We start from the raw sequence: 15394 nt of genomic DNA, 5'->3' as shown, positions 1-15394 counted from the left end.
ATTCTGCTCACAAGGCAGCCTGATGGCTAATGCACAAACCTGGGAGCCAGAAAACAGCAGTTTTTAGGACAGTTAGGGAATTGGTTGACCTGGTGCTAACACTGATTTCTGTCTGTGCTTTTATGTGCTAAAGCAAAACGGAACTAATTGTCTCCTCTGTTGGAAGAGGGGTGTGAGGCTTAAGGAAATGCTGTTAAGAACATAGAGATCCGCAGGTGGAAAATGCTGGGGTCAGTCACAGCTTCAGGGTTTCACACAGGAGCAAAATACACAGTCATATTGCACCTGTCAAAGCTGGCTTTTCTTTAAAAAATAGGAAATTTCAATATGTTGGCTAGAGAAGGTGAACATTCATCTTTTCCGAGTACTGTATTTGAAAGGCTTTAGCGGCATAAGCTTTCCTGGCACTTGCCAAGGCTATCTTTGGAGAAAAAAAAACAGGATTCTTGGGGTTTTTTTGAAGGAACAGGTGGCAGTATGTGGAAACCTTTTGTTGTGAAATTTTAGTCACGGTTCCTTTTTTTCCTTTTCTTTCCTTTTCCCATCTGCAGTTGAGTATGACAAGGAGTTCACGCCTCACCAGCGGCACCACAAGGAGTTCAAGTTTAATTTGTCTCAGATTCCTGAGGGCGAGGCTGTCACAGCCGCTGAGTTTCGGATCTACAAGGACTGCGTTGTGGGGAGCTTTAAAAACCAAACTTTCCTTATCAGCATCTACCAAGTGCTGCAGGAACATCAGAACAGGTACGCAAGATGGGGCTTGCTCTGTGCCACCAGCTGCTGTCCTGGGGAAGGCTGAGCTTGTGCATTCACTTTGAGAGGACAGCTAAAAAAATACTGGTTTTGTTCACATTAGCAGGGTTATGTTATTGCATGGTCCTTTCCTTGTAGAAAATGGGCAAAAATGGACCTCAACTGGAGAAGGTATTGTAGCCTAGGGTGTCAGTTAGCTGCCACCTTTGTGTTGTCTTTAAACAAAGCAAGAAGCTGATGTGAGGCAGTAGATTTTCAAACTGAAGTTATTATGCTGGCATTGCTCTTGTGTGCTGAAATACACAACTCCCCTTTAATACTACCAGCATAAAGGCACAGCCTGTTTGATCTGGACATGCTGGATCAATGGACCAAGGCCAGTGGCATGAAGTTCAATAAGGCCAAGTGCTGGGTCCCGCACCTGGGTCAAAACAACCCCATGCAATGCTACAGGCTTGAGGCAGAGTGGCTGGAAAGCTTCCCGGCAGAGAAGGACCTGGGGATGTTGGTGGACAGCCGGCTGAACATGAACCAGCAGTGTACCCAGGTGGCCAAGAAGGCCAATGGCATCCTGGCTTGTATCAGACACAGTGTGGCCAGCAGAAGTAGGGAAGTGATCCTCTCCCTGTCCTGGGCACTGGTGAGACTGCACCTTGAGTCCTGTGTTCAGTTTTGGGCCCCTCACTACAGTAAGGACATGGAGGTGCTAGAGTATGTCCAGAGAAGGGCAACAAAGCTGGTGAAGGGGCTGGAGAACAAGCCTTACAAGGAGAAACTGAGGAAACTGGGGTTGTTTAGCCTGGAGAAAAGGAGGCTGAGGGGAGACCTTATCACTCTCTACAAATACCTGAAAGGAGGGTGTAGAGAGGTGGGGGTCAGGCTCTTCTCCCAGGTAACAAGCAATAAAATGAGAGGAAATGGCTTCAAGTTGTGCCAGGAGAGGCTTAGATAGGATATCAGGAAAAACTTCTTCACCAAAAGGGTTATCAAGCACTGGAACAGGCTGCCCAGGGAGGTGGTGGAGTCACCTTCCCTGGAGATATTTAAAAGACAGGTAGAAGAAGTGCTTAGGAATCATGGTTTAGAGGTGGAATTGGTAGTGTTGGGTTTATGATTGGACTCGATGATCTTAAAGGTCTTTTCCAACCACTATGATTCTATGAAAAATACTGGAAATTATCACAGGCTTGACCTGCTCTCAGGTAGACTTACATTAAAGTAAATAAAGCAGAAGAAAATTCAGCATGCTGATCACAGGTGCAAAATCACTCTTGGGCTTTCAGTGGCAGTGGGAGAGGCAAAATAGAGACAGGCCAAATAGAAACTGTGACACATAAATCCAAACAAGTGTAAATGGAGTGATTAATTTTAAAAGGGTAATGTTTCTGATGCGGGAATCGTGCAAGGCAAAAAGCTGGAAATGCATGGTCAGTTAAATGTCAGAGGAAAGCTCTGGTACAAAAGTGTTTCATTACTTCTGCTGAAATGTGTCAGGACTGTAACTGTTCCTCTGCTGCAGGCAGAAAATAAAAAGAAATCGGAAATAGCAATGTTTAAAAAAATCTCCATTTCTTTCCTCTACGAAGGCTTCCTGTGTGTTTTCCTTTCTGGTCCTTCATTCTCCAGCCTTTCCATTGATACTGTTTCCGGGGGGATCTGCCTTTGATGATTTGCTTTTGTGAGGGCAACATGAAATAGTTAATGGTTGTTCTGTGGGGAGTGTGGCCTCTGCAGAAATGCGGAGGAACACTTGGGTATGTAAGTGATGGGGAGGAAGGTGTTAGTTTTAAAAGGTCAGCGTTCCCTTTGCACTTCGAGTTGCGGTTTGCTGGAGTGCCTTCTGGGGTAATGTGCTTGCTGGTTAGGATGTTACATCAGTACCCACTTGAAGAGCTGATGGAAGTCCAGACGGTCATGCAGATTTCATAGATGTTAGCTGTATTGTTCGTTTGTAGCCACATTGAATAAAAAATAGCGAGTGTTGGTCTGTTTTAGATTTCACAAGTAGAGATCCCACCTCTGGAGCTGGAGGAAAGCCTCTGCCAAGTGTCTGTGGAAGCAATCAGTGTGCTGCTCTGGGATGGTCACCAAGGCAGGGCATAGAGTATGTCAGGTCTAAGGCTGCCTCTTCTAAGGAGAACTGTCAACTTTTATATGTATATAACTTTCTTTCAGGGTAAACTGAGCAAACAAGTAATGCATTGTAGGAAAGAGAATAAAAGTACAGGGCACGGTCCCTAACATACCCTGTTCCTAACAAATTTGCAGACTCTTTGTTCTGAAAGTGGCTGTTAGTTCTGTGTACAGCAATGATGCTGGCACCTCATATTTTTGTTTCAAATGCCATGCCAGAAACGTGCCAAAATCAGATTGTGTTGCGAAGCTGTATTGCGTGTCCTTTGGCACTGGGCACTTTGGTGTCTGCATGTGCTGGGCACCTCAGGGTGCTAGAGGCCTTCCCTCCAGGTGGAGCAGAGGCAGCAGCTTAGATGAGGGTCACCAGGGTGGTCTCACTCCAGAGCTGGAGACTATTTTGGGTCTTTCAGTTCCCTTCTATCCTCTCCCTCCTGCTGGCAGCCGTGCTGAGGGGATCCCACCATTGGGACTGGGAATCGTAAAGCGGCTTCCTCTAGTTCCAGACTGCCAACAGTTCACTGTCCCTCCTGACATGGGCTAGGCGTGAACCACTGACCCAGGGATGAGTGTCTGTAGTTCATTACTAACCTCTGACTCATCCAGTCCCTCAAGGCTCCCTTTTTGTTTCTTTTTCTTCTTTATTTATTTATTTTTCCTGGTGGGAAGGAGGGAGACGTTTTTTGCTAAAAAAAAAAACCCCCTTGTGCCTCGGGTGAGTCTGCGGGGACTTGTCACACCATCTGCGCAGAGATGGCCAAAACGTGGCTCACAGATTCTTGCAGTTGTAAAAGGGACGTGCTCTTTTCCACCCTTTTTCCTTTCAGCTTAAAGGACTCTTTCATCTACGTGTAAAACATAAAAGCACCTATGAAAACACGTGTGCTTGTATATAAATACATGCATATGTATGTATTCTGTTTCTGTATATAAAAGTGTATATATATATTGTCCTCTATATTAATTGTCCTCTATATATAAAAAATATGCAGGTGTTAAAAGTTAGTTAAAATAAGCTATTAGAAGCAGAATCAGTTGAAGTACTGATTCGATAGGCTGCTGCTGTTACAGATTCAGTCATGCAGCCGTGTTGGTGACCTGGGTGGACTTTGGCTTATGAACATTCTTGAAAACAAATACTATAAAGTTGTATTTAGCTGTTCACTAATATCTCTGCATGGAGGGGGAAAATGCCTCAGATTCTTCTGGTATGCCATAAGGACCTGTATCCTATGACTGGTTTTGGGTTTTGATCATCAATTTACTTCCTTGCTTTTACTGGGGAAGGAGGGTGTGGAAATCCAAAGTGCTTTTTTTCTCCCTCTTTTGTCTCAGTGGATTAATTTGGAATATAATGTTTTCTTTTCCTGTTTGAGAACACTAGAAGGTTAAATTACAAAAAAAAAGAAAAGGCACTATTTTTTGAAGGAACTTGCTAAATATTTGTAAGGCTTCTGTTGCATTTTAGCAGACATCTTATGAGCCAGAAAATAACATCTGCCTTTGACTTAAAAAAAAAATACTAAAAAAAGTTGTGTCACATTTCCTTTGGACTAATAGTTTGAATAACAGCCTGATATTTCCTGACATTTGATGACAGTTTACTGCATAAGGAAGAGCTTGTACACATCTTGAAATCTAGCTGGTGAACTAGCAGGTGAAACAAAGGAGTTGAAGTAGCACCTTTTTTTATCTTGTTGTGCTGACAAATACTCCTTCTGGTCAGGAAAATTCATCTCTCAAAGCCAAGGAAAGTGCCTGTTCAGTCAACATTGGCAGTCTCGAGAGAAAGTTCAAAGTCACTATGTTAATCTTGGCTTTCATGAGGTTAACAGTTGTCTAGGGTGATTATTGGTAGCTAATAAAATACTTTTGGGGCACAAATAATCCTTAACAGGGCAACTGGCATGCATGGATTTAAACCAGCAGTCTGCAAGAGAAAGGCAGTGTGCACCTCGGAGGGAAAAAAATAGAAAGAAAAAGAAACCTGCCTGCTCTTCTGAAATAAATGAGTTGGGGAGGGCAGGAGATAAGAGAAAGCTTCAGTAAATACAAATCTTCACCAAAGCTCACAGCCTGGAAGTATCCCTTGGCTCCGATTAAGTGTAATGAAGTGGCTTAATTCAGTATTACTTGAGCAAAGAAAATAAAAAGCTCATCTGGACGGTAATAGCGTAAGCATGTGACTCCAGCCCAGATGTGCATGCTGCTGCACAGAATCGCAAGGCAGTGTTGGACGTTCCCTCATGGCTAAAAACAAAACCAAGCCTGAGGCTAAAACTTCTACCAGTTACTGAATTATCCAACTGATTTTTTTGCCACTGTAGACAAGACTAAAAGCAAGGATTATATGGGCCCATTTGAGAGTGGCTCCTAGATAGGAGTGTGTGTGGAGAAAGCACGAATGGTCAGAAATCAATGGTCATTGAAATAACATAATCTTTGGGGAGAAAGTTGACCCTCTCCTCATTCACAGCCATCAGAAATATGAAAACGGTACTCATGGAGGCTCCAGGCAGTGCAACGCACACTGAGGACGGTGTGGTCTAAGCACATTCCCTCTTAAAAAAGAAAACATTTTAATACTGACTCACTTGTGTCAGTAATATTTTCATCTCCCCATTCCTTCCACCCTTTCGTAAGGTAAAAAAAAATAGTGCCTAGAAACAAGGCTTTTGTTTTATAACCAACCCACAGTTAATGGCCACGTTTTGTCATAACACAAACTGCTGGAGTTGTCAGTGGGACGCTGCAAAGAGATTAATTAAATCCTTAGGATAGGTCAAGCTCGTGGCCAGCCATCAGCATTTCAGATTGTGTGGCGAAGCAGCTTCACCAAACGAGGCTGAGGTGACATCTGGTTTGCTCTGAGGGGGTTTTGAAATGGGCTGTGGGTTGTAGGGGCTGATGTCAGGAGGGGGAATGGGTGGTATGTCTGCCGGATGCTGCTGCCCTTCGGCTTCTGACCTCCCTGGAGTTTAAAAGATTGTGCTATTTGAAGATTGGGGTGTGATTTTTTTTTTTTTTTTTTTTTTTTTTTTTCTCTCCTTTGGTATGTGCAGAAAGTGGGGAGATTTGCCAAAGCACCAGTTTAGGAAGACAAGCGGTGTCAGCTTCCAGGTGCTTGTCCCACCTTGGCTGTATCTGAGGGATCATTTAGTTTCAGGAGGCAGGAGTTGCCCAGCCCCGACTCTCCTCCCCTCCCCTGGTACCACCAGTGCACAGCTAAGCCCTGCATGTGGGCTTGTTTCTAAGGTATAGCGCTGATTTTGTGGAAGGACCAGCAAAGCCCTCTGTGACTTCTGATACCTTTTGGGAGTGGATTGCCATGTAAGCGAAACCTTGGCAAGGGAAGGTAAGAAATGAGTTTGTCCCTGGAAACAGCTCATTAATTTCTTTTTCTTTCTCGAAACTTCCTCACTCTCACCCAGAGAGGTGTCAGGTCAGGACTAGGGAAGGCAGTTTATGGTTGATCAAAGATGTTAGTCCTTGGTTTGGATCATCAGTATGTTTTCAAGTGTAAATATCCTGCTAATGCAGACCTCAAAACACTCCCACACTGTCCAAACAACTGATCTATGAAAAACACAGTGGCCTGTGTTAGTGATCAAAGGAAGATACGGTACCTTAATGGTCAAAGTTTATTAAACAGTTTCTTGTTCACCCAGAATGAAATATGAGGACTTGATGTGCAGAAAGATCCCTCCTGTATGATAAGACACATGTGGACATAGGTGTGCCTTGCCGAGTGACTGCCTGGGGAGTATGTTCTTCTTCTACTGAACATAATTCCTTAAGGGTTAAGGCACTCTTTGGTTTTTAGCTGCCAGTTACAGTGGTAATAAAGTCCTCCTCTTTGCAACAGGATATTTATATAAATGCGATCCGAGCTTCTAATCTAAAGGGCAAATTGATTTGCCGGCAGTGTTTATAGCTTAGAAAATAAATAACCGTCCTCAACTGGGTTTTGGAATGGGTTGTGTAATACAAATGACAAAGCTAGCATCAATCTGTTTCAAGTTGGGGTCAGATTTGTATATAGTGTGCATATATTTGTATATGGTAGAGCTGTTTCCATGATGCTATAGGGAAGCATCTGTCCTCATTTCAGTTCAACTCCCACTTGTGGGTATGCGATTTGTTGTGTTTTAGGGTGGTTGGTTTTTAGTAGTTTAAAAGTCAAAGTTATTCTGGATCAAACTTACTTGTTCCGTAACCAGCTGCCTTTTTTTTACCAAAACTAAAGAATACTGTATCAGTGCCTTATTTCTTTTCTTAAAGGACAGAGATAAATACTACCCCTTTGCTCTCTCCTCCATCTTCATGCCTCTAACTGCATTTAAACTCTAAGGTGTAGTACTGTAGCCATCACTACAGCTACAATACCCTGTAGTGTCATTAAGTCATAGTCAAGGAAATGAGAAATACATCTCCTGTCACTTGGGATGATTTTTTATTTTTTCACTTTTCTTGTTGGTAAAATGCTCATTCCTCAGACCTGTGAAGCTCAAGACCTTGAGATGGATGTTGGGGGGACACCTTTGCACTCAAATATCAGTGTTGACTTTGCTGGGGATGATCATGGATTTGTAGTCTGAGCTTCTTGCAGTCTTGGCACAGGGAAACTATATCCTCTACCTCTAGGTTCTGATCTTCAACTCTGCCAGATGCAACCTTGAAACCAATGTTTCACCCTGCTGCTCTTCCAGTCAGTCTACAGGACTTAACCTTCCACCCCTGCAGACTTTACCTCCAAGGGTGATGCAGCTTTTTCAGCACAGGGGAGCTTTTATCAGACAGAGCAGGGGTGGTGTGGAGCTGGTAAGTGAGCAGGGAGAAGCTGAGCTTACCTGCCTGTCCCTTCTGGTGTGTTCCCATGTCTGGATGCATCCAGGATGGCTCTCTTCTGCTTGTGCCAGATTGCAGAGCCCCTCCATAGTGTCTTGGCATTCCCGTTTAGTGCTTTTTCCTCCCTGTCTGTCAGACCCTGCAAATATAGTGCCCAGTTGCTGGTCTTCTGTTTCACCTTGGAAGTAACTTCATATGCAGGCTGACAGCTCTTAATAATTCCTTCCTTATTTCTGAGGATTATAGGTTGTGCACATCTCTTCTTGTCCCCTGGCTCACAGATGGTATAGCTTCTTCAGGACAATTAAACAGAGCCTTACGTCTCATAAAATGGTAGAAACTGCCTTTGCTTTCCATGACAACTCATTCCAGGTTTTTTTTTTCCTCTGCCCGAGGCTCTCCATACAAGCTAATTGATTAAATTTTGTACAGTGCTTTTAAATCTTTGCAGTAATGGTCATGTAGACATACTAAGTTGTTAAGGTTTTGTATTGCAGCTGTTGGCAGTACCTGATGCTGTGTGAGCTCTGCATACGCTCTGTTCTATAAGTAATAAACACTTTAAAATTCACAGTAGCACTTACATCTGCTGCAAGATGCTGTATCTACAGGTTTGAAAAGGCTGTGATTTCAAAGTCTTATCTTTGGGGAGCTCTGTTCAACTCTGTAAGACTTGAGTCAGTTGTGAGTGCACTTATTAGTCTGTCATTAGTGGGTAAGAGCAAATAATCTTGCTAGTTTGCTATATGCAGGATAGTTTTTACAGAAGGTTGATGTCAGTGCAAACGAAAGACTCGGATCCTGAGGTACGCCCAAGAGAAGAGTGTTTAGAAAGTGTGTTAATTAAAATGTAAATCCCACACACTTCTGTGCAAAAATTCCCTTTTGAGAAACTGCTGCTAGGCAGTCTAGACTATTATGTCAACTTGTCTTTGAAGAAAAGTAAACAAAAAGGTTCAGCTGAGGAAAGTTTTAGAGACTTATAGTAATTAATGCTTTGGTAAATGGCTGTTGATGCGTAACAATCCTTTAAACACCTGGGTAATTGCAAGCTTTGAAGCTGGGCCAAAAAATGTTGTTCCAAGATCTGTAATTAAAATAAGAGACCTTTAACTTGGTCATTTTGAAGGTGAGATTTCTGTTTGTTCTCACTGTCTCCCTGGTAAAACTTCTGCCTGGTCAGGGAAAGAAGGCCAGAGAGGGTGGGAAAGTGAAAAACCTAGTTCAACAGATACTTCTTTAAATTTAGCTTTTTATAGCTTTGGTGTTTTTCCTGTAGCAAAGTTCCATGTTGTAATGTGTACTCAGAACAGAGAAATTATTTTAATGTGAACATTTCACTAAGTAGTAACTAAGATTAACCACTTGACCTGGTTACTAATTTGACTAAATTCTAATCTAATTAGTGTTCAATTAAAGAGAATTAACACCCAGAGACATTTTGTTGAAAGGTTTACACAGAGGTTTCAGTTAACAAAATATTTATCTTAAGGGGAGGGAAAGCACTGAAATTAAATACAAGCTGTTTCTCCTATAAATGCCCTGAGTACATGGTTGGGATGCCAGCGTTAAGAATAGTAGCTATATTTGATATTTATATCTAACAAATCAGCTCGCTCTCTGATGACACTGGAGCTAAATCCTGCCTTCTGAATTCCACCAGCCATATTTCTCTTGTAAACTGTGTACTACTTTCTGTTTATTGCAGCCACTTGTGATTGCTCTGTTGACCTTTTTCTTCTCCATTCTCACCCAGAGTCTTCTGAAGGCCATGGAAACACCACCATTTATTTCTTGGGATTTGAGACCGTACTTTAGGGCCCTGATCCAGGTCAAAGAGCTCCTGTTTTGAGTTGGGAATCTGTAACTTGCATCTTCCCATTTAATGTCCTCTCTTGTCTCAGGAAAGTTGTTTCAGCTGATTGCCATTCTCCCATTCACTTGCTTTCCTTTAATAATCTAAGGTTAATATTATGCCTGCAGCAGCCTTATTATGGAAATCATTAACTGAACTCATCCAGGTGGTTAAGCACACTGAAAATAAAGATGAGACTGTCGGGCACCGTAGTGACCATGGGATGACAGTAGCTGTATGAAAACTTGAAGGCAGCCTTAGGCAGAGAGGATGCTAAGAAACTTCCTGTTTTCATGATGAAATTTCTCTCCTGCACACTGAATTTGAAAGTCGTTCTGTACATGTGCCAGAGGTGCTGTGATGTCTTTGACACATGGGGTTGCTTGGGCATGAAACCTCTGGACTGACTCTGCTTTCTTCAGGTTGTGCTGAGAGCAAACACTCCCTCTCTGCTCAATGATGCTGGCTCATGCATTTCTTCCAGCTTTTCTTTTTCTAGTTTTTTCCCATTCTTCATGCTCCTTTTTTTTTTTTCCCTCAGGTCCCATCTTACCTCTCAAATTCTCAAATGCTAAGTTTTCAGATATCCTTCCATTGATGTGACCAGGTACATGGTTGTGTGCTTTCTCTTGGAAGGCCACTGCCCGCCTCACTGCACAGGATCAATGTCGTCCTGTAATGACCAGAAATTCAATACTTTGTTCCATGTGACTTCCCCAGTATATGATCAGTTTCTCACCTTCTTGTACACTCTTTGGATTTTGCTTTGGCTATGGGCTTGCATCTGCTTGTGTGTAGCACTCTTCAGCGTGGTATCTGACTGCTTCCTAAACTATTTCTTTTTTTTGACATGGCTATAAGGTGAAGCTAGTGGTGTTCTCATCATGCAGATGAGAAGCTGATGCATATACTGATGAGGGTCAACTGTCTCTGCTAGGTTTAGTTGCCGCTTTCAGATGTTTTTTTTCCTTTCTCCAGCATCGCCCTTGGGCTTGCAGGAATCCCCTGCTCATCTGCTGGGTGTGCTCCAACTTTTGCAACAAGTAGGGCCATAGAATGTGGACCGGCTAAGCAAACACTGATGGCAAAAATGGTCCCTGCCAAAATAATCCAACAGTCCAGCATCAGGAGTGATAGTAAAGCTATGCAGCAGCTTTAGCTCTCATGCTTCCTGTCTTTCTTTCGCAGCCCTAGTAGGAGAGCAATGGAATAAATATGTTTTCCATGGTCTTCAGAAAACAGAACGGGGTCTGTTCGGGTGGTGTGGGGGAAGCCAGTTGTGTGGCTGCGTTTCCCTGTGAATGTTGGGGCAAGATGGGAAGTGTGAGATTTGCATCACTGATGTCTGTCACCATGTTTGTTGGCAGCTGTGTTGTCACAGATGGCAGCAGTGGCAGGTTGTAGCCCTCTGTGAGCCATCGGTGCCAGAAGACGCCGGTAGTTTCCAACCTACTTCTAGAAGCAGAGGGATGCTGAGTCGGGAATCACAGGCCATGGGTACTTTCTACTCCATTTTCTCTGCAATCTTTTTCCTGCTTTTTTGCAGGAGTAGCAAGGACATTTCTTCTTGTCCATGTGGCTGTAGGAAAGAGCAGATTAATCTCAGGTGATATTTGGTATTTGGTTTACCAAGGGGTAAAGGAGGGGAAAGTATGTTCCCTGCATACAAAAAGTCCAGAGGATTTTGTTGCTAAGCTCTGCATCTCTGTTGAGCCTGTATGGGCAGAAATTTTCAAGTACTTACTACTTGGCCAGATTTGAGGTGATTTCCTTAAAGGAGGGAGGACATACAACATTTCTATCCTGAAAAAATAAAGGAGTGGTTAAAGACTCTCAGTTAAATAGCTGGGATTCTTTTTTATGTGAGTAATTTTTTTTCTCCCTAATTTTATCTTTGGAAATAGGTGACTGTATTTTTTTTTTTTTTTAAACCTTCCTGCCAAAACCAAAACTAGTAAGAAATTATATGCAATTTTGTGCAGCCTGGTGAGGTTTTGGTGGCAAAATGAATTGAAATCAGGCTTAAGCAGAAAGTTTTAGGATGTGTTACCTGCTAGCATTACTACTAAGTCCTACAATACCTGTGGGGTGAACCTTCAGTGTTGGCTTTATCTGGTTGAACAATGCAGAAGTCAGTTGAATAGCAGAGCTGATGGAAAACCAGTCCTGTATGAAACCTTTTGCGAAGGGTTAACTGGATTGAAGAGCCCAGTTGTCCATTTTTCTGCATTTTACTAAGGAATTGAAATGTTTTCAAAGTGAGTGTGACATACTGGGATAAAGTGGAGTATTTTCATTGGGCAGAATTGTACCTTGGTCAGGCAGTTTGCTTATTACATTTGTGGAGGACACTAAGATGGGGGAGACCCACTGGAAGGTAAGTCCATATTTTAAATAATCTAATAAAGATGGAGATTCAATCTGACAGAAAAAAGTGTGATTTGGTAGAAAGAAGAATTGCATTTGGACATGAAAAATCAGTGATGTAAATACACCCTAGGAAGTTACTGGGTCCTTTGTAGTTCAGCAGAGTGAATCTAAGGATTATAGTGGATCACAAGGTGAACATGAGTTAACAGTGTGAGTTTTGTGAAGAAGCCAAAATCACATTCTGAAATGTGTGAGTACAGACATAGAGGGATAGTCTGTGAGACACATCAAAATTAGCCTTCCTCTGTGCTCAGTATCAGTGAGATCTTGAGCTGAGTTGAGTCTATAAAGAGCAGTAAGAATTGTCAAAGTCTATAAAATGTGGCTGGCAAGGAAAGACTGAAGATACTGTTTTAATAAGAAGCAGAGATTGATGTTGGCATTTAAGTCAAATATTATGGGGGGAAAAAAAAAAAGGTGCTTCAAATGAAACACATTAAATTTCTTAGAAAGACGGTGGAGTTCCTGAGGCTGGAAATTGGTAAGACCAGGTCAGGCAAACATCTCTCAGGAATGACGTAGATGTAGTTGATACTGCCCAGGGGAATGGGCTAGATGATGCCGTGTGGTCCTTTCAGGCTTTACAGCTCTCTAATGTCCAAGCATCTTCCCAAAGTGCAAGACACTGGGAATATAAGCTCCGAGCCTCCTCTTCATGTTTTTGTGGACCTAAGTAATGCCATGTGGTTGAATGTGCATGAGGGTTTGCGCTTACAGAGTTCCCAGCAGCTCTGCAGCCAGACATGTTTGGTTTGGGGGAACATAACACCAAAGTTACTCTAGTCTGGAGGCTCCAGTGGGACATTGTCTGGAGCAGGTGAGTGCTGGGGAGATTATGGCACTTAGAGGAGTGGAGATGGGACAGGAGATCAAAAAGCAATTGGCATGAGAGGGAAGGTCAGACCAGGTGCTAGAAAAACCCCTTTTCAAGCACTGGAGAGGACCAATGTGTAAGTCGTATTCAGAGGTGGGAATGATCTAGCGGTTCATTCCTCTCTTAAACCTGGAGAGGGGAAGAGTGGTCTCAGCCGCAACTGCTGCTTGTGGTCTCCTTTAAACAATGCTTCAGTTTATATACCCTGCCTGGGAAAGCCCAAATCTTTCAACCTTAAGGTTTGCAAAACATGTAGCAGCTGGCCAACCCCAGCCACTCGCTGCTGTTGGAGGTGAAGGTCAGAGTTGTTCCTGAACCCTCTTCCCGTTGTAGGAGCGGTGGCAAAGACTCCTGTGGGAAAGGCTGCTGAGTCAACCACTGCGGCTACCAGCAAGGCCGAGGAAAGCCTCCATGCTGTAAAAATAGCTGTACTAGGAGCCCTAATATACTTAAGTGCTTATTTTTCCATGTGTGATCTCATGCAAACCAAGCTGCTGGGCAGTATGACATAGCAGTTGGCCAAAAATAAAACATAACTCAATCAGAATGTTTTTTTTTCTACAGTTAACCTTTGATGGGTGGGAGGGTCAGGTACCCTGTTTTCCCATTTCCGTTAAGTTATGGTTAGAAAAAAACAAAATCCAGGGGAGGAAGAGAGGTGAAGATGGGATTGACACCTGGTATCTGTTTTGTGATGATGGCTGCTGGTTAAGAATAGGAATTGTAGCTCTCTTGCACAGGAAAGTTATGCCTGTAATACGGTGAGAAAATGTACATAGGATTTCTCTGGCTGCTTCTCCAGCTGATTTCATTGAACTGAGTTTTGGTGGGCATTTGATGCTGCAAAAAAGGTATAGACTTGATAGCATTTGAAGCTGAAGCCCATGAAGGAGACTGAGTACCAACAGCTTTGGAACAAGGCGCTCTAATCCCTGTGGATAAGCCTCAGAAAAATGTCTTTAGAGGCCTTTTTAATTTTTCTTCACTGTTTAATGCTTGGCCTGTTAGGTGATTGGTTTGTTTGGGGGTTTTTGGGGTTTTTTTTTTTTTTGGTGTATTGTAGTGTTGTGGAAGGGAGACTGAAACCACAAACCTCCTTTGACAAAAGCCAGTGAATGGCTGGAAATGCTGGTAGTTTGACCATGGTCCTGCCAGAGCTAGCGTTACACTCTTCAGGAAGAACAGTGGCTTATGAATCCCTTGCTGGTGGAGAAACACCCAGACCTAAGAGACTAGAATTGCTTTCCTCCAGCCTCAAAAATGGTGAAACACCTTTGTAATCCTGAATTTCACATGAAGAAGTATGTGCATCTCATGGCAAAACTCTGGATAAAACCAGGCAGAATTGGGGAGATTGTTTTGTTAGGTTTTTTTCCTAGCTGTCACATCACATTTCCCTATTTCAGGTTTTCTTGTTTCTGTAACATCTGGGTGAGAAAATCCCAGTTATCACAATCTTGTCATTACGCTTCTCCTCTGCAGGGCTTCTGGCCTGTTTCTGCTGGACACACGGGTGGTGTGGGCCTCTGAGGAAGGCTGGCTGGAGTTTGACGTCACCGCCACCAGTAACATGTGGGTGATGAACCCTCAGCACAACATGGGACTGCAGCTGAGTGTGGTGACCCAGGATGGTACGTTATGGACCAGTTAATGCGAGTAACCTCGCAAGCTTCTAGGATGCTGTCTAGAAATGGTGCTAACAGAGTCCAGTTGTGATGTGGGGAGTGACCACCCTGCCTTTGTAAGCAGATGTAGCCAATACCTTGAGCAAAGCGCCTGAGGGCACAGATTGAGGGCTGTCAGCTTCTTGGGTGTCCCGTGACAGACCTGTCTTTCCTCATGAGTGAGGTCAGGTGTCTCTGAACATTAACAGGTTGAAGTGGTGGAGGTGGGCTGGGGTAGGGTCCCAAAAGTAGAATGTAACTTAATCAGAATGGTTTTTTTCTGAAGTTAGCCTTCGATGGGTGGGCATGGAGCTGGGATCCTGGGTGGGCTGATGTTCAAGGGTGAGAGGAAGAGAAGAGGGCAGGTATATGGGTGTGCACCTCCCCATGTTGGCTTATGGCAGCTCTGCTGGCTGCTGCGGTTGCCATCACCGCTTGGATCTCATCAAACCTGAGGTGGAAGCCCTGTGCTGGAAAAGCGATGTGGACAGTGTGTGGGGCTGGTCCAAGGGTGGCTGCAATAACAGCATTTCACAGCCCACAGAAATTTCAAAAGGTGGAAAAGCAGAGAGGAGACTGCAAAAGAGCATGAAGTTGAGTCTTGGGAGATAAACGGTGGGAAAGGAGAGGGTCTAGATGAGCAGGTGACCAAAAAGATGACAGTGACATCTTTCTTCTATAGGAACCAGTCTCCAACCTTATGTTTTCTTCCTATGGCTTGATGCTGGGGTTTGGTACACCTGTGGGGTCAAGTGAGACCAGAGGGGCTGTCTACTGTTCTCCCTGAAATGTTAGTGCCAGCTTCCCCCTCCCCAAATGGACTGAGAGCCCATCCCT

General features: G+C 43.5%; 1 protein-coding gene across 1 annotated transcript in view; it reads left to right on the top strand.

Moving 5' to 3' along the window:
- Nucleotides 1-507: 507 nt before the first annotated feature.
- Nucleotides 508-15394, top strand: part of BMP6 (bone morphogenetic protein 6) — a gene marked incomplete at its 5' end in the record, with an annotated part of 26565 nt that continues 11678 nt past the window's right edge. The window contains 2 exons of the mRNA XM_029086148.1: nucleotides 508-744; nucleotides 14376-14524. Of these exons, the coding sequence (XP_028941981.1) occupies nucleotides 508-744; nucleotides 14376-14524 (386 nt within the window). The remainder of the gene's footprint in view (nucleotides 745-14375; nucleotides 14525-15394) is intronic.

This window comes from Antrostomus carolinensis, unplaced genomic scaffold (genome assembly GCF_000700745.2).
Source record: "Antrostomus carolinensis isolate BGI_N321 unplaced genomic scaffold, ASM70074v2 scaffold27397, whole genome shotgun sequence".
In the NCBI taxonomy this organism is placed as follows: Eukaryota; Metazoa; Chordata; class Aves; order Caprimulgiformes; family Caprimulgidae; genus Antrostomus; species Antrostomus carolinensis.
This window is presented reverse-complemented; position numbering and strand designations above follow the sequence as displayed.